The following is a 20,524-nucleotide window of genomic DNA, read 5'->3' on the forward strand; positions in this document are numbered from 1 at the left end:
ATGAATTAGTTGGTAATTTCAATCAACAGTATTGATTGAATCAAACCTGAATCTTGTTTGTCACTATATCAAACGGGAAAATTGTTATTTAAAACCAAAATTTGTTTATTTTTACTAATTTTTTTTCTGCGTGAGACAAGATTAAAAACATAGTTTTCTTTTTCATTTGGCTTTGTGGTGTCAATAAATCACTGTGATGTTTAGAAGTTTCTGTACATGCTCGACTGTGTGATGTAATGTATTCAGGTTTTAAGAACCGCTAATCACCACGTTTTTTTGAGTTTTCGATCAGGATTTTGAATATTTCTCGTTAGACTATGGTTGCAGCTTGGGAAGCCGGAAAAGTAAAGTATTGTGACTGACCGTTGAACGAAACAAAGTGGTGTTAGTGTTATCGTTCCGAACCCATATTTGACAGTTGCTGCGCTCTTTGATGTTGCTGATCAGCTGTTCAATATTACAGACATTTGATCACCCAGTAGGCAGTGAACGGGGAGCGTTGTGGGTGTCATTCCGATTGAGCTGAGGCTTGGAGGTGAAACCTTGCTTTGCTTAATGTTTGACAGGCGGGTAGTGATGGCTTTATGACATATAATGATAGTATACTTGACAGTAATTGGACGATGATTATTCGGTCTTGATTAAATGATGACATCAGGGGACCTATTCTCACAGTCGCGTTGCTTGGTGACTGGAAGGAAATTTTCTTCCAGTGGCTAGGAGGCGTGGCTGTGGGAGTGGGGCCACAGGTAGAATCTAGATTATACGAAGATGAGTGAAAATTCATTTTATGCTTCAACAAATGCGCGAATGATCGTGATTTTCTATTAGTTTAGGATTCCATCTTATTTGATCATGAGGTTTTAGCTCTCGCTTTAATGCACATTCTGAATTGCACATATTTTGTTGCATGTAATTTTAAATTTTTTTGATTTGATGGCATTGTGGGGAACACGTATCCGCCGGTTGATGCCGGTCGGGCTGACAGTTCTTTGGACTCTCAGAAATAATTTCTTTGTTTGTCAACCAACTAGGGAACTACGCGTGGTATTCTTGATATTATATCGCGATCATTTTGCACTATACACAGTTTTTGTCCACATTACGCGCGATCGTACCGATCGCACCGATTGTCGATGAAAGGTATCAGATTAGCTATCAGTTTTAGCAATACTCCCACGGCCGGCTGTTTGGAGTTCAAATTACTGTAGTTTAGGGAAAAGGTAAATGACTCGATGGCCGGCTATCCAGAGTTTAAACACAAGAAAAACATAACTAAATATCTTTTTGCTCTGAGTATTCGTATGCTCTGAGCCTAATCATCCCACCGCATAAAAACATTCATTTCGTGGTCGCATTGCCTGCTTGTGGCGTATCTAGTGATGTCTTTTTTTACTCGATTAACGCAAATAATCGATTAATTTCCAAAATAATCGAAAAATCAATAATCGATTACAAGCTTTCGGTATAATCGAGTAGCTGATATCAATTAATCGAGAGCATAATTAATGAAGGGTGGCATTGAAAACGAAAGTCGCAGAGCAAAAAAATATGACCAGACTTCTCCAAATTTTTCAAAAAGTGTCGAGCAACCTTTTTTTTTTGGTTGACAAACTAGGATTTACTAAGTAATCGATTATTGATTTTAATCGATTATTTTTGTCGATTAATCGAATGAATTAATCAATCTTTCAAATATTATTCGATTAACGGATAATCGATTATATGCAAAAATCAGACATCACTAGGCGTATCTAGACCTATACATGTCCCTCAATCCAACTCCCTTATATTTATGGAAGCGTCACTGAGTCGGTGGCCTTCCTTAAGTAGATATTACATAAACATTTCCTACTCTATCCTAAGTATCGGTGAAGATGGTCGGGGTCGGCAATAACGATTCTCATGCTATTGGTTTACTGATTCAAAAGAGATAAAGCTCATTCCCGTTCATTTATCTCACAAGCAAGATGAGTTAAATTACCGATAGGCACCATGATAATCGTTAGTATGCAATCTACGAATAGCACCGTGCTTCGCAACGCAATGCTGCACAGATTGCAAAAAACTGCACAGATTTCCGCAGTTTTCACTTTTATGCACAGATTTCCACAGATTGACACAGGGCCGCGCACAGATTTTTCAAAATATCACCTGGCATCCCAGTTCGTTAGTTGGACAGAGCCTATGGCCCAACCATCGAATCACGACTGTATTCTTTAGTGCTTTTCTTGTCAAGAATAATATTTGAAGCATATTCGGTGTAATATGTAGCAAATATTATAATTGCCAGGTCTACTGTGAGTTTAGTTTAAAGATGTTTCAAAATTATGCGGCAATTAAATAATTTAAATAATTATTATTCATTTAATGAATAATCTAATTAACGAATCCTTTTGAATCTTGAAGGAGGAAGAACGAGGACAACCGTACCGACCGTTTCAGATTAAAGGGGATATGATAAATCGTTGGAAGTGACTTGGCTACAAAAGTTAATGACAATGGTCCAACTAGCGAAGGTTCAACTTAAAAGCTGTCCAGTTAAAAAGTGACCAACCAGCGAATCATGACTGTATCCTATTTATATGTGACGATCACAAAAATTGTTTTTGTTTACGTCAATGCATTTAATATCAGTACGCAGACTGTTCGTTTTATGGCCAACAAAATATAAACCCCCCGTAGAGAATTTTGTTGCAAATGATTGTAAGAAACGCATCAGACCATTTGGTCAGAAAATTTGAGTGCGATTTTCATTTACAATCGATTTTAACAACAGCGGCAAACTGCCATATTGAACAATACTCGTAAAACATCGAATCTTGCGGGCATGCGATGTAGTTTAGACACACACCAAATAGTTTACGGGAGTGTGTAGACATTTGTTTCCCATCACATAGGACGTAAATTGCCAGAGGGAATACGTTTCACTGCGGTTATATTTACACCTATTGAGCAAAACAAGCTGACTTACCCTCTAAGAACGGTTGGTTTCAAAATCGTCCAATGAAGGACGCTCGTTGGACCAATTTGGACATCGTCCAAATAACCGTTCAACGAACGTCCATCGTTGGACCCGTGTTGGACGATTTTGAAACAATTTTTTGGACTTCTCAGTGGGTACCTAGCGTTACTTTCCAAGCTAGCTCGATTTCGTTTTGTTAACTGTTGCTGTTTACAAATTTCTGGCCTGACAGGTCAAAAGGTCATAACTAAAAATGATAGTTTCTCTTTGTTTACTCTCATTTCCGTTAATAATTTGGACCGCTTTTTAGTTGGACCTCCGCTAGTTGGACCATTGTCCAACTAAAAAGTATCTGAATGTCAAAATCTTATGTCAAATTCGCTTTGACAATCAATCTGACAATTATTAGAGATGTGAATAGATGCAATTACACTACTAACGTCTCCTTTGGAGAGTTTTTGACATCCGTCAGTCGGTCCAACTAACGAATCAAATTCGTTAGTTGGACAGAGGTGTGGCCCAACCAGCGAATCACGACTGTACTCTTTCTTTTACCAATATTGTTTTTTCTGTGTGAATTAATTATGTACTGAAACGAAAACACATAAAACAGACGTCAAAAAATTCTCCATACAGATTCCGCTCAAATCACAACTTTGAAATCAATATCGCGTCCCAGAGCAATTTTTTTTATATATTTGATTTCATCTTTGCGACTTGCGCATGCAGATTACTTCTTAACATAAGAACATTCGACATACAACAAATAAAATAATACGCATCTCACAATTGATATCGAAATTAGTAGTTCCAACTTGCACGGTCATATTTGTTTAACACTCGACATTCGGCTCCCAAACTTTAAATTTATCGTGAAACTCCCGGAAACAAATTCCTCGTGGCCAGGTTGATCAGCATAATGCGATTCGTTTTAGTGAAGCATCGATTCCCACTTGGAACGAGATGAAGGGCATCATAGACGCTTCCTTCCATTCATTCACCAATTTTTTTCACAAACACTGCGGTAGGCCCGACTCTCTTCATGTAACCATGTCGGAAATATCTTTCTCGGTCACAGCATTTTTCACTCTCATGAAAAACAACCAGCATTGTAAGGTGCTTGCAAAAGAGGAACGAGTTTCGTTAGAAGCATTCCGGGTACCTTGCATTAACCTCGTTGACTGCAAAGGAGACGATACAGCAGAAAGAGAGTCCTCTCTTGCACATAAACCAGCGCGCGAATGAGAAATTTCGGTTAAAACTTGCTGAATATCACCGATTTGCTTTTTCATTTCGCACCAATAGACGGGGTGCGGGTAGGAATTACGGCAGCAGCATCTGATAGCAGTTCGCGCTTATCACCAAAAGCTTGAATATGCGAATTCCTCATAATTTTTGAGCATGGTGTATACATCCAATGTATATTCTGGTGCTTATTGCAGCTCGATACTTCAGCATTAGGTAACGCGGTACATTTTGCGTGATACTGATCTACGCAAAAACCACCGCATACAAAGCTCTCCGCGTCCAGTGAAATATACGATGAACATTTACTGCATACCATCGCGGCGGTTTGGATGGCTTTATTCGTGAGAAGTATTTCGCTCTAATGTTTCAGATAACGTACTGGTAGAGGTTATAAAGATCGTATATATAAGAACCTTTCGTATTCTCGGTAAACATATATCAATTCAATTCACTAATTAAAGCTAATTGAGCTTCCTGCAAAGCCACGATGGGACCCTTAAAAGGATTCTTTTCCGCTGGGTACTCGCCGTAGCTTCTTGTCAAATTTTGTGTTTTGTCGGTCTCATATTGTTTTTTTTTGTTCTCAGCGTTTCCGCGATTCGTAACTTTGTTTTGTTGTGCTGACCTTTTTTTTGTACGCTGAGAACTGATGTGTCCACTACCAGTGGGCTCCGTTTTTGAGCTTTTTGGTGTGGGGGTAAGAGGCGGGCTATTTAAAAAAAAAAGTTGATTATGTTATATCAGGATCGTGCAATAAACACAGCGATGATTCACTTTAATAGTAACAGTCCGAAAAACTCAGAGATTTACGATTTCGTTGGCACAGCGAAGGCAAGCGTACAAGACGTCCGCACGGTACAAAGGCACACTCGGTGTGAACCAACCCAGTTGAGTTCAATCGCTATATTTTTGCACAATCTGATCGAAAATATGTGCACGTATATTGTATTTGATTCCGTAAAATGTGCTATTATTATAAATAACAAAAATAATGCATTTTGTGAAAGTGGTAATTGCGCTGATTGGTCCGAACAATTCAACCAAGCAGCTAGTGTTGCTAGGACCGCCTCTTTGCATCCAATGAACTGCGCACACATATAAAAGCAGCACATAAGGAAAAATTACCTCGTAGTAGTGGCTACGTTCCGTCAGCTTGAAGCAGTATATTCCATGACTGCCGCCAGGCATCATTTCAATGATGTAGAGACGCGCCTGTTTTATGCATAAAATGATTACAGACCACCAGGGTGGCCAACCCTACGGATTTTCCCGCAGATCTACGGATTTCTGTCCTTTCTACGGATCTACGGATTAACTCGTGAATTCTACGGAATTTTTTAAAATTTCTAATGAAAATTATACGCATTCGATTTTTTCAATGACTCAAGATTTGTTCATTTTTCATTTTATGACATCAAATAGACAATCATGTGACCCATTCTTTCGTGACGTTTACAACGATTTGACGAATCTTCATTCAACAAATATGTTATAACTTTATCAAATGAACGCCCACATCAAAACTTATCACAGATTCGTAGACAAAGTACGAAGTTTCATGAAAGGCTCAATCAACATAAACTGAATATACTAAAATTTGATGATTGGCTTTTATTGAAATTCGTTGAAAGTTCTAATATGTCACGCGTTGTAACATCACTTTGCATTATCGGTCATAAAACAATCCTCTTCCAGTATATTCAATACGTACTTATTTTGTTACAAAATGCAAAACATGCATTGTCGGAAACTATTTTTTATATACAGGCCGGTAGATGCCCATTGTGAGTAGTATTTTTTGTTGTAGTACTTGTCACTATCTTTCTCATAGAATCGAAATGTCTTCCACGTATTTCCACATCTCTTAGTAATTGACGTTGAAAATGGCGGTATTTTTAATCCACTTTATTTAATAACTCTTAGACAGTTCTGTTATACAAAACTGAAAATTTTAAAACTAGAACTTGCTGTCCCCAGCAGCAGTTTTAGCGGATGGTCTATTCAGTTTAAAATTCATGTCACGCCGTGCTTTCAGCGTCACTGCATTCAAATTTATTTTTCCCCAGTCTATCGGGTCTAAGTGTCTGTGCTGAAAATTTTGCATGTATTTAAAACACAGTTCTAAACGTGTTTTAAAATCAACAACAAATAGAACGGCGTCGTATAACAGTTTTAAATTTTAAAGCAAAACTGTTCGAATTTATAAAACAAAACGCACTGCTGGGAATGTGAATGTTTCAGTTCCAGTTCTACTTTGAAACTCCTATACAAAATAAAACGCTCCTGAACATGCCCTTAAGTTTTAAAATAAAAAATGTTGACGTCTTCGACAAATATCTGTAATTTATTAATTTCAACAACTTCAAAGAACATTTGAAGAATTGCAAAAATCTCAGAAAAAGTTATAATGAAAAAATGATTTTTTGGGTGCCTTCCACAAATAACACGCTTTATCTCAACACCATTACATTTTGGAGAGTTTGCACATTCAACAAGTTTTCCCGCAGTAGAATGTTCTATAACTTTATCATTGATATCATGCCTCTATCTCGAAAGTTGGTGGAAATAAATTTTCTATCTCACTTTTAGGTGGATTAATCATAATTCAGTATACATAAAAAGATGGGGGCTTCCATTCTGAAAAAGTGCTGCCAACACACCAAATCTCTAAAATCAACTGCTAGAGCACCATTAATTAAACGCAAGTTTTGGTACCATTGCGACAACTGTGTGCTGGCAGAATCTTTGGTCTCCAGCAATTGCACCCGGACGGTAAATCGTCTCGATGCAAGCGAGAAACTGGCAACGCAGGCCTTGGCTTGACATTCTAGCGCTGTCAGTTTTGTTATCTTTTCACCCGTCCGTGTGCGGAGATGACACAAAATAAAATAAAAATCTTGTCTCGGGAACACAATCGAACGCAAAAAAGACGGAAAGTTAGTGGTAATTAGTTTTTTAAATTTCGCTCTCGTTTGTGATGTGAGTGTTAGTGTTTCTGGGTGATTAGTGAGTGATTTCAAGCAGCTGTCGAAAAATCAGCATAAACGTTGAAAACTGTGCTGGTGGTCCTGTGTGAAGTGAGGGGACGGAGCTGTTACATACAACCAGCTTTGCTGTGTACCTCTTAGGTGTGTACACTGTATGAGCAAGAGTGACGGCTCTAGAAAAATGGCAATGAGTCCTTCGGAGGTAAGTGATTTGCTCTGGTTAGTTTCGGCTAATTCGATTAGTTTGTCACGAGTTTGTGGTCCCCAGGACAATCTGACACTGAAGGTCATTTCGGCCAAAGAGCTACCGCTCGCCTGCTTGCCTCCAGGATCAATAAGGACACGTGATAAAGGATATTGGCGAAAATCTGCGGCTTGGATTCGGAAGCACTAAATATCAGAATGATCCTAGTGGTTTGAGATAACATAAAATATCTTACTATCGATTAGTACCTTGGCGGCATTAATCATCTCATTGACATAAATGAATCGACAGGTTCTTGTCATATTTACGTATGCCTACATGATAATTAAACGAGTGAGGGTCAAAATCAATACGTAACATTTACATGCTTTGAATTAATATGCCATTGATCAGCTATCCGTTTTGATCGGAAACTATCATGGTTCTTATCAAATTTGTAGCTTAACGGTTTGAAAGACTATTTTTCTTATTAAATTTTGGTGGAAAGCGAAAAAGGAATTGTAATAAGGTTAATATACTAGGTACAGGGTTGTGTACAACACACGACCACGGTTAGGATAACTTCAGAGGAGATGCCGCGTCGGGTGAGATGCTGCACTCTTTACGCTGCCCATGATCGCAAATCAGTCCCATAAAGATAGGAAATCCCATAGAAAACGAACAAATATTCGACCATGGGCAGTACATCTTGTATGTAGAGTCTCTTTACTTCGATAATGTGATACACTAGAGGTGTAAGATAGTCATTTTTATTCACCTATTAATGATATTTTGTGCCCAGTTACAGTTGCATCACGGTGTACTTAAAATATTCAGTACCGCGTTACACTTTCGTTTTTCCTTAAATTGCGCGATTTCTATATGGTAAATCATGTATCGGTTGAATTTTTTAAAAGACAATTTGGTCACGAATAGGGCCGTCAATAATTTCAGGGAAAATGTCCTGGTGCGGCAATTCTCCCCAATCATTGGGATAGAAGTCTCAAAATTGCGGGCGAGATAACGCAATCGATGGCTGAGGATGCGTTGCTAAAATGTATATTTTTGATCTCAAAATATCGTTAAATGATCCTATGCGTCAGGTTTAAGTGCTTAATATGGTATATCCACAAACTAGCGGACTAAACATCGAGAAATATGGGTTTATTAGTTTATTTTAGCACTACAGTGAGGACCCGATTTTATCAGCCTCCTGGAAACATATTTTATTATCTCTACCAGACGACCCAAGATAAAATCGAGTAAAACTTTTCTGGTGTATATTTTTCTTGTCTTCAAGATGCAAAATATGCAAAAATAATTTTTTTTTTGAAATTTTGCACTGGAATAAGAGAAATTTATACCAAATTATCAGAAAGGGTTATGGGGCTCCAGGGACTATAGAAGAATATTTTAACAGCTTCGATTTTTTCAATATCTCCATTTTGGCTCGATTTTTTCAATATCTCCATTTTGTCATCCTAAAATACACAAAGAAGCTGATAAAAACGGGTATCCACGCAGACTACCCAGAAAAATGTCTCTGCTCCAAATTTGAGCCAAATTGGACAAGTCTAGCTACCGGACTAATGAGTTTGAAATTTGTCTGGGCTTTTCGACAATTTACATAGAGAAAGCCGAGTAACTCACATTTTTATCGCCAGGGGGCACGATTTGCATCAGTTTAGGACTGCAAGTGAAAATAAGAAAGATAAAAAGGGGTGGGCATAGTATTATCGGTCAATCGAGTGCCTTGTACGTAGCTCACGTCTGGGTTCGATTCCCAACTCTGCATATAGGGTTAGATTTTTTTCTGGAGAGATTTTTCGAACCCAACAAAGAGGCGTATGACCCTAAGGTTAAATTTTCTATTATCAAAAAAGAGATAATTTTATTAGCTACAACTTTGTCGAAGATTGCAAATCAATCCAACCTCATTAAGAGAGGTTATTAAACTGAAGTAACAAGAGGGAGGACTGATATTATAGTCGCTTCTGCCTACTTCCCAGAGGAATCAGACGAAGCACCTCCACAGGAAGTAGCTGAGTTTGTTGGCTACTGCAGGATAAGAAATAAGCAGTACATTATTGCTTGTAATGCAAACGTACATCACACTATATGAGGGAGTAGTGATATCAACAAAAGGGGTAAGTGCCTCACAGTCCATATATTATCCCACAATATCGACACATGTAATGGAGACAACAAACCTACTTTCCTATACCTATAAATTCGATACGTGAGGAAGTGATGGGTCTCACAATGTCAAATACAAAAATCTCTCAGAACATGTATCTGATGAAACTTCTCTATCAGCACATACTCTTCAAATACGAAGGAAGAGAACCCCTAACAGAAGTCTACAGAAACCCCAAAAACACAAATTGAGATACATTCTGCTCTAAACTACTGGGGGCAAGAGCACGTTTTGAAGCAGAAATTCAATCCATAGAAGAATTAGAGATCTCGTCAAATATTGTAACATCTAAACTTATGGGCGCTTATAATAGATGCTGTCCAGCTAAAACCCGTACATCCAATAAGGACACATCATGGGGGAACAAAACCCTAAACAAAAGTTCAGGAAAGTTACAAGAAAACTGTTCAACCGGACTAAACGGACTGGACAGTGGGATGAGTATAAAAAGTCTCGTTCGACATATAACGTAGAAATTGGGAAATCTCGAAGAAAGAGTTGAAGGCTGATGTGCGAGCGGAGCTTGAGCTTGAGCTTGTGTGACCACCCCTGGCTGCTACTCCGTTATCGATCAGAACCAGCCGAAGTTGCACAGGGAATCAGTAGATTAATTATGCTTGGGAGTTCATCAATGTGCAACTCCTGGTAATCCTAAAGTGTTTATTGATCAACACCGGCGCTGGCCAGGCCCGAATGTAGATAACGGCAGGAAAGAGAAGGAATGGTTAGCCCGATACTTGTTTTTTCAAGAGGCCGTATATACTACTGCGCACTCCACAAGTATCACGGCTGGAGGAATTTGTTAGTAGGCACAGAAGTTGGATTCTACTTCTTCTTTACCGACGCCAGAGAGGTGACCAGGGATGCCAAAGGTATCGGTAAACTACATTTTTTCGGCATATTTACATTTGTACAAGCCCTACAGCCCGGTACAGCGATGCATCACTACAGCTCTTGCCAGAACGGTAGCCAAACCGAGTACATTTTCTCGCACAGCAGTAGAATACATTTTTGTTTTGCTACTGTACTCCGACTGCTCGGTGAGAGTGTGGCGTAGTAAAGTTTGTTCTCTCGCTTTGTACACTTTTCTCTGCATAGTCAAAGGGAGAGTCCCGCACACGAAAGCGTTAATGCCGGTCGTGGCGTAAACGAACCGCATTCATTGTCGTCGTTTGTGATTAAAAGTATTGAATAAATCAAAAATATTAAAAGGTGTAAAATAAGGAAAGAGAAGCTGTACCACTCGCGTCTGGTGGTTGTACGGGGTGCAGTATTTTTTTTGTCATGTTACTGCTTTGCTTACAGACTGCCGTACAGCGCTGAGCGCTCTGCACTAGCGAACGACAGCAGCGTCAAAAGAGAAATGAGAATGTGGGCAGAAAAATTACAGCCGCAGAAAAGGTAGGCCATCCTTGGAGGTGACTCTACTATCTGGACTAGAATATCGATCCATCAACTCATGGACCGGGGACCGACGGCTTTCTTCCCTTCCGAAGGAAGACGTGACCACATTTTTTTTCACCTCAGACAAATCTCAACGACCTCGGCTAGAATTGAAACCAGGCCAACTGGAATGAGTGGTGGTCACGCTTACCACTCAACCCCCGGCGCCGTCTGGAAGGCTGTTGTGCGAGCGGATTGAATAAGCTCCCGTCGTTGCAAGACTGCAAAAAGCTCTCTCAAAAGATCATACAAACGGGTTAGGTAGTGCGAAGAAAGACGATGGAACCTTTCACCATTGATTCTCAAGAAACACTTAGTATCATGATGATGATAAACATATTCCTGGTTTGTTTCCCATTAATAATATTCAAACACAACATTGAATTGAAGCAGGGCGTGATTTATATGATACTGGTACCGAAGCTCAAGAAATACACTATTCTATATTTACAGGCGCAAAGATGGAATGAGCGATCGACTCCTTTGCACCATTAAAATCGTTTGGTATGGATGGGATACCGTAAATAATGCTACATAAAAGCAAACATCATATCATTCCATACCTGACGAGAACCTTTAGGGATAGTCTAATACTAAACTATATAGGGTGATGAGCCTATTCGCGCCATGTTTCTATTATCACCCTACCCATTTGAAGCCGTTGGTTAGAGCAGTGTCTGCAATCTTTGTTCAACGCATTGAGTCAAATGGTAGCGCAACAATAGGGGCACTCGATTCGAGTTTTCATTGTGCTCAAACTCGAGAATTTTACTGTTTTCAACGCATTTGTGTTACTATATTGGTTCTTAACTACGAAGCAAAGCGGTTGATGTCAATTTTTACGCATTCCATTGATTGTAAGGCAAGAAATTGCCGAATTAGTGAGGCACCTTGCTTAGTATGGTGAAAATAGGCTCATCACCCTACCAACAAGTTAGAGAGAAAGAAGGCTAATATTCATGCTAAAAACCTGAGAAACGCGATAAATTTTTTCCAAAATCATTTAGGCTAATCAGATTAACTTCCATATTTCTGAAAATAATGGAGAAAATGATAGACTTATACGTTAAGCCAGATGGGATTTTTTTCTAATAACAATCTCAATCTAACTTTAAGTTGGCGTTAGTTATTGACGAGGATAATCCAAAACATGTAAACATGTCCTTATGCACAAAAAAGTCGGTCTTATCTAAAAACGAAAATTTGAATAGTTCCAGGCGTTTGGTTGTAAAACCAAAAGACGGTTTCGATTCACATTCCTTGTCGGCAAGCAGAACCTCTGTGCTTACTATCGAGACATCACTCGATACTAGCCAGTTGTTTAGTGTTTACACAAGACGTGTGACTTTTCGGATTTTAGTGTCTAACTAGCGCCAATTCGGTGTTTGTTTGTACTTATCTAACTAGCATTAAGTTGGCCTTAATTACTGACGAGAATAATCCGAAACAATAAAAAATACTTTATGTAAGGCCTTGTGTCCTTATGCACAAATAAAATTAGTCTTTTCCAAAAATGTTTCCGCTTGGAAAATTTGCATAATCTCAGTCATTATGTATCAAATTCGAAACAACATAACCGCTTTCAGTTTTCCGGAATATGCAAGTACTTTAAAACAATGAATATTCTTTCCAGGACGTCGTGCCCTTTGGACATTACTTGACTTGAAATTATTTTCCCCAGTCGATCAAATTTGAGTGTAGTGTGCTTAATACTCTTTATTTCCAACGCAGTTCTAAATGTGTTTCAAATGAAGTAACAAACAGAACGCCATATACCAGTTTCAAAGTTAAAAAACCTGTTTGAAATAATAAATTAAAACGCTCTGCTGGGGATGTCATTGTACCTGTTCTAATTCCACTTTGAAACTCCTATAGAAAATCCCACGATGCTGAATATGCCCTAAGGAATTCGATCGATATAAAATACTAATGCTTGCAAACCTGTAATGAAAACCATTCAGTGCGTTCTTTTGGTCACTGCTTTAACATAACTCAACCGTCTCACTCGTCAAAATCTCCAGCTAACCCCTGCTATTAAGTAAGCTCAAACCCAGTTGAGTCCACCCGTGCTTTAGAAATACCTTCAGTGATGAAAACGCATCACGTATATCCGAAATATGAAAAATATGTGCCAGCAGGTTTATTACCCTAGCTGCCTACAAACCACCAAAAGGATTTCGACATGAAAATTACCAGTGCAATGTACACAAAAGCATATAAATAACTTATTTTTTACCCACCGCCTCACAAGCAGCACACACACGTCGCACTCTGCAGTGTGTTAAACTCATTACAAAACCTACCCACTTTGCAAATCATCGTGTGTACCCGACTTTAACCACAACATTACACTTTTCAAGAAAACACAAAGTTTTTAATCCTTGATAAAGGTGGAATAAATCCATTGAAACGTTGGAAGTAAAAGCAATATTGTTGTTTTCGCTGTCTAATGTATGACTGATTAGCCGAAAAACTCCTCATAACATACCATAGTAGTTCTATACCCATTCGTTTCAAATCGCGTTCACAAGCTTTGTATACAGCAAAGAAACGGGTACAAATTCGAACACGGTTAGCGGCATTTAACCACTTATTGTACCATCCGGACGTTACAGTCATGATGTTGCTCGTTTGGCAGGTGAGTGACGACGGATTCAAACAGACACGCGGTATCTCTACTCATAACTTCACGTATCTGATTGCACCCCCATATCAACGGTTCTGGCTAACCAAGGAGCGATTTGCGTTTGAAGGGCAACTTAAATTGTGCTTCAGCTGCTACGATGACAAAAAGCAAACTGATGAATATTTCTTCTGCATCATGCGCTGTACGTGTGTTGCAGTTCATTTGACGACAAGGGGGCTGTGCTAATAACGCTTGCTCCATCGGTCGAATAGTGCGGACCAGTCTTGGCGCAGGTAATTACTGCCTTCACATAGTACATTATTTCCGTTATTTGCACTAATTGTACATTCTACGGAATTAGTTACATTTTTTTTTTATTTTGATTATAAATGTTTTATCCTAATGGTCATTTGCCTCTTTTCGGATTAAAGAAATCTGTTTTAGAAGAATCTCTAACCCTATGTGCGGGGTTGGGAATCGAACCCAGGGGAGCTTCATACAAGGCAATCGATTTACCAACTACGCTATTCCCGTCTCCTAGTTACAAAATTGTTGTGTATAATCACATAGCAAAAAAAAAATCTATTTTTGCATGCAGTACAATAGCAGATATTCACGTCAAAAATTGGGTAAAATTTTGGCCAGAAATTTTGAAACGGGCCCTCTGTATTGAAACGTTAGAAGTATTTTACTTCAAAAAACATTTATTCTTGCAATGTTATAGTTATTTGTTTTGTCCATTTCGCACAATCATGTTTACATGTTATGCGATATTTTGATTCGTTTTTATCATAAATAATGCAACTGGTAATTTTTGCTCATGACCGGTTTAACCCAAATCTTGCAAAAGAAGACAATTTTTTATTTTGGGATTCTAAAATACAGTTGCACTCGGTGATATCGCGAATATAATATAAATATGAATTATAAGTGAAATCTGTTGTCTCACTACTAGGTGGATTACTTGGTGATCTGTGTATTAATATACCATCCAACATCTACCTCATGGCTTAACGCAATGCCCAATCCAAGGGGTCAACATCAACTCTGGAAAACATTTCACTTAGAAGTGAACTTACACATTATTTCGTTTTTGAAGTGAATTTACATATTAATTTTTGAGAAATTCATTCATTATGAAGTAAATTTACAAAATTATTTCGAGATCGAATTGAATCACGTAGATGTGTTTTCATAGACCGATATTATAAATCGGTTCAGTTTTGTCTTTAAAATACCAGTAAATCAATGCTCTTTATGTAGTGGTGTCATTTTTAGTTATTGAAAATTGGTAGACGTGAGGAATAAACATATAAAATGTTTAATATCTCCGGTAAGATCGGTTCAGCCATTGCTGAGATAATTACATGACATTAGCGTACATACATACAGACACACACATACAGACAATGTCTCAATTTGTCGAGCTGAGTCTATTGGTATAGGAGACTCGGTCTTCCGGGCCTCGAAAAAAGTTTTCAAAGTTTGAACGATTCCTATACATTTCTTTTGCAAGAAATGTAAAAGGTTCGCTTCCCTGGATATCCACAAAGAATCCAGAAGCACCAGTCACTCTCGCTGTGAAGGGAAATCCTAGCGAGCAATTCTCTACCTCACAGTAAACAAAAACGGAGCGAGGAATCACACTGTAGTGTCTTTCGAGATACTTTTTGAGGAGCATGGATTCCGTTGAACCGTTAAAACGATGGACTTGGGGGGATGTAGGGATTTAATCAGAACCCAAATGGTGGCAAAAACTTTTTAAGCATATTGACCAACACCGAGAGGAGGCCCTTTTTCTTCTAAATGAAAAGGAAGGTTGGTTCTATTCAAAATGCTTGTGACGCTGTGCAAGCGAGTGGCCCAAAGCCGAGGACGACCCACGACTTGTAACTCAACCTACCATCTTACATGGTAAATTAAGGGGTTATATACAAAGTTGAAACTCAAAAAACGGAAATTTTTTTTATTGAATATTCTGAAAGTACATGCTTTTGAAAGTATCTGTGCAAAATTTTATCCAGATCGGAGCACTAAATTTCAAATTACAGTCATTTGCAGCGAGCTGACTCTTCCACGAATGAAGTTAACACAACACTTTAAACGCAATTATCTCGGAATAAATTTTTTTGAAAAGTGCCGTTTTGGTGAACGTGATAGCTGAAATATTATTCATCCGATCTTCACATTTCTTTTTTTAAATTGTTTGTATTTATATTCTTGTGTACTTGAATGATTCCTTTTTCATCAAAAAATTTTCGATTCTTCGCAATGAATTTTTGTTTAAAATTTGGAACACCGAAAAACTTAATTTTTTGGTCAACATGTTTTTTGTAAGAAAAAAATTTTCTATTGGAAAACCGATCCATTCAAGTACACCACTATACATTTTTTTCCAATAATCTTTTTAGTTTTTGGATTTCAGTTGAGCGGTTCGGCTTGGAGAGCGTTCACCGCAAAACTCTACAAAAAAAAACAAGCTTCGGGAGATGGGCCATAACTCCGACAACCTAGAATATTTTTGCCTTTCTCCTATAGAAAGGATATGCAATCACTCTGAACATCGTCAACCTAATCTCGGCCCATTCGACCCATTGGGGACCATTCGACTCAGTTCGTCGAATTCGGCAAATGTCTGTGTGTGCGTATGTATGTGTGTGTATGTATGTATGTATGTGTATGTATGTATGTATGTGTATGTATGTATGTATGTGTATGTATGTATGTATGTGTATGTATGTATGTATGTGTATGTATGTATGTATGTGTATGTATGTATGTATGTGTATGTATGTATGTATGTGTATGTATGTATGTATGTGTATGTATGTATGTATGTATGTATGTACGTACGTATGTATGTATGTATGTATGTATGTATGTATGTATGTATGTATGTATGTATGTATGTATGTATGTATGTATGTATGTATGTATGTATGTATGTATGTATGTATGTATGTATGTATGTATGTGACCAAAAATAAGCACATCGGTTACTCGCAGATGGCTGAACCGATTTCATCAAACTTAGTCTCAAATGAAAGGTACAACGTTCCCATAGTCTGCTATTGAATTTCATTAAATTCCTAGTTTCGGTTCCGGAGTTATGGGTTTAAGAGTGCGGATACACAGCAAATTCACATTTCTGCCTTTCTCCTATAGAAAGGTTATGCAATCACTCTAAACATCGTCAACCTAATCTCGGCCATTTTTTTGGCTTGCATAGGTTTTCTGTATTTTAACAAGGTCGTAGTTAGGGAGATACGGTGAGGGACACCCCCCACATCACTTACCACCCTTCCCTAAACCGCCCTTCCCTCATGAAGTACCCCTCCACGCGAATAAAATTTTCTAATTCCTCTAGAAAAAACTTTCCTAGTGGGTCTGAAAAACCAGTGAAAAATTTGGTTTGATATGATTTTGAGTTGAGAGACATTTAAAATTTCTTAATAAGTTGAATTTTTTTGGCGGGGTCCAAACCTCCGAACCCTCCTTCTGGATCCGCTGCTGGTTTCAAGTGTTTCAGCGTCGACACATAGCCAGAGTTAAAAATATTCAAATTCATTGAATGAAAATTGATCATATTCAGCCGCATTCACTTTCAATATTCAGTGACGCAGCTGAAAATGTCAAACGAACAAGCCGCCCATTCATCCATGCAGATTTTCATTCGTCTCCGATTATTGCACGAAGCGACCATGCAGCAACGAATCAAATGCATCAAAGTAGGCCCTGGCGCAATGTAAGCGATGATGATTGTTGTTTCATATGCTTTACCGGCATTTGAAAACATTTTCCTAGATAATTAGTGAATTGAATATATTGTACGATATTCAACTGAATGAATAACATGGGTATTTGAATGAATATTTTTTCTATTCACCGTGAGTCACATCAGGTTCATTTTCAGCCGTCAAAAAAGAGCTTCGATTATTTTTAACTCTGCACATAGCAACTCAAGTTCGTAGCTGTCGATTCATTGTACGTATGTGTAAATCGCACTGAATATCTAATAGACAGTTCCACCATTATATTAAACATAACCAGCCATGGAATCGTAGTTTGGATAAATGAGAAAGGCACAATTGCACCACTAGGTGGATTAAAACGGTTTTTTTTTTAATTCAACTAGGTTCTTCGATCTTCGATAGTACTACCAACGAACTGTCTTTCGCTTTTTCAAATAAAATTTGCATAAAACGCTTTAAAAAATCACGAACTTATACTACGTTCACACTACAGAGTTAAAACATGTTATAATAATTAGCGACAAGAAATATGTCATCAAAATAGATTTAAAACATGTTTTAACTCGTAGTGTGAACACACTTAATCTTGTTCTACCGAATCCCAGCTTTTTTCGCTACTTTTACCGAGTTTTGCACAGCCGAGCACTCAGCTAACAAAGCTTTTACCGAGATCTTAGTAGAAGTGACGTTTATTTTGAATAAACTCGGTAAATATATCGCTGAAAATCAGTAAATTAATGCCACTTTGCTGAGCTATCAGTTGAAAAATTTACTGACTGTTCAGCTGTGCGGAAATTACCGAACTGAATTGAGTGTGAACGTAATATTAGGTCACTTTTTCGCCTCAACTTTGTATATAGGGAACGCACCCCCTATGAAATATGATATAATCTAACTCAGCTATAGAACATCAATCGGGAGAATTTAATTAATGATATCGTTTAGCCAACATTTTCCTCTGTAATCACAATCATAACGCTTTGCAAAATGATAAAAAACATGAAAAATGTTCGATTCTTCAAAATCCTTAAAAATTGCCTTTTGAAAAATAAGCGGGGCAAAACGCACCTGTACGGGGGTAAAATGCACCACAACAATGGGGCATAATGCACGACAACAACGGGGCAGAATGCTCGGTGAACAAACAAGTAGTTTTGTTTTCTGACGAGATTTCACAAAAGTGTGCCATTAAATAGCCTTAGGTTATGCAATTAGTAGGTTTTCAGAACATGTTTTCTGTTTTCGATTATAAAATCAGCAAAATTAAGGAAAAGGGCATTTTGCCCCCGAAGGAGCAGATATAAATTTAGAAAAAAGTGAATTATTTAGAAGATATTTCATATATAGTGCAACAGAATAATGAACAACGGTATAAATAGAACTGGAATGCACTGATATAATAGTATAAATCGCATTTATAAGAGCTGAAATTCCTTTTTGTATGAGCCACGATAATTACATGAGAAGAGCACGTTATTGTCTTTTGTTTATTTCTCGAGCTGCTATTGACATACGGTAAACAAACTTTGACAAAGTATGTTGACTATGGCGGACTTCCGACTGGTGTTACCCTTTTCTGGAAATCTACAGCAGTTTTCGTTGTAAGCAAGGGGTGCATTTTGCCCCGGGAGTGCGTTTTGTCCCATTTTCTCTTAACCACTTAAACTCGCAATGGAAGCAAATTTTTTTACAATTGGATTCGATAGTTTATGAGAAAGAAATGACATTGAAAACCTTGAACACGGGCACCCTTTGTCTGCCACTCGAAACAAGCACACCAGGAAGTTGCCAGTCTGTAACATAAACACCAATTCGGATAAATCTACGACCAACATATGGTGTAAAGGATGACTGCTACTTTTCAATTCTAAACTAATAAAATCAACTTTACGAACGACTATTCTACACACCGAATTCGTATTGTGTGGCTAAATTTAGCTAACTTGTCACGTCGAATTCGTCTGCTTTTTATTACTCGGGCATAATCCGACCAAAGCAGTTTTCTTACGTCTGCTATGCTCTTTATAGTGGTGATAATTGTTACCATTCATAAGCAAATTAGCAGCTTGTCTACTAAATTTAACTGCTAGTCGTGCACGAAACTACAATGAAAGAATTGCGTGTCGTTTTAAACACTACTCAGTGATGGTAGCAATTCCTGTAGGTAGAGCTTTTAAACCCCAATGGATCAACATTTATTACCTCCTCATTCCAATGACAGTCTGGAGGGAATTATTAATGGATGCAAATTTTAACAGCTGCTCGCTCCGATGATGGTGTAGGTCAAGAAGATGATTCACGTCGGTACTGTTGCACACGGTTTGGATGCGTTTAATGCTTAAGCCTCGATGGATCCATGGAAACCCGTTGCAATCTGTCAATTAATGGCTCCATCGCTTTCTCGTGTACAAGTAAGTACTACCTCAGGAAGAGCACATCGAATCATATACGGTAACGATATATGCAAACATGCAACGCATAAGGAATGGAGGAAGGTTAATGGCTTTATTTATAACACCCACGGCCAGAACTGCATTGAAAAAGTCGTGAAGCATAGAGTGTAGCGAATATGACTAGATCACCAGCCGTCTTGGACGAAAAGATTAATAATGGACTGATGTAAATTTATCTGCGAGTTTCTTTCTTTATGTTTATGTGGGTCTTTTGTGGCATAGCATAGGTACCAATCATTTAAGAGTGAAACAGAACGTGCCGTCACTGACGCAGCGTTGGGACCAATTTGGAAAAGATTCAATGTTATTGTAAAAACATTGTCTCGATTGCTGTTGAAAGCAATCGTTGGTTGGTAGACTTTTACGCCGCAGATTGTTCTCGCTAGACTTTGGCGCACTATCAGTAACGCAGTATTCTGTTTAGCCCTTCAGCTACTTTTTTATATTCTATTATTAGGTACTGAAATTAATAAACCCTACTAGCATATTTGGAATTGCACAGCTATGCGTCAGTTTCTGTCGTTGACCTACCGTGTCGTGTTTTTTTTCTCTGATATATTATATCGGTCTGAATCTTGTTTCTTTTTTTCACGCAATTTCAAAACTCCCTCGCTTAGTATCGTCACAAGTCGTTGGTCATATGTTCGAATCCTTACTATACTGGGAATT

At 38.1% G+C, this 20,524-nt stretch overlaps 1 protein-coding gene across 1 annotated transcript in view; it reads left to right on the plus strand.

The window, feature by feature from the left end:
- Nucleotides 1–7,059: 7,059 nt before the first annotated feature.
- Nucleotides 7,060–20,524, plus strand: part of LOC131691023 (ubiquitin-conjugating enzyme E2 W) — a 121,214-nt gene continuing 107,749 nt past the window's right edge. The window contains exon 1 of the mRNA XM_058977159.1: nucleotides 7,060–7,402. Coding sequence (XP_058833142.1) covers nucleotides 7,355–7,402 — 48 coding nt within the window. The 5' untranslated portion in view covers nucleotides 7,060–7,354. The remainder of the gene's footprint in view (nucleotides 7,403–20,524) is intronic.

The sequence above is a fragment of the Topomyia yanbarensis genome, chromosome 3, assembly GCF_030247195.1.
Source record: "Topomyia yanbarensis strain Yona2022 chromosome 3, ASM3024719v1, whole genome shotgun sequence".
In the NCBI taxonomy this organism is placed as follows: domain Eukaryota; kingdom Metazoa; phylum Arthropoda; class Insecta; order Diptera; family Culicidae; genus Topomyia; species Topomyia yanbarensis.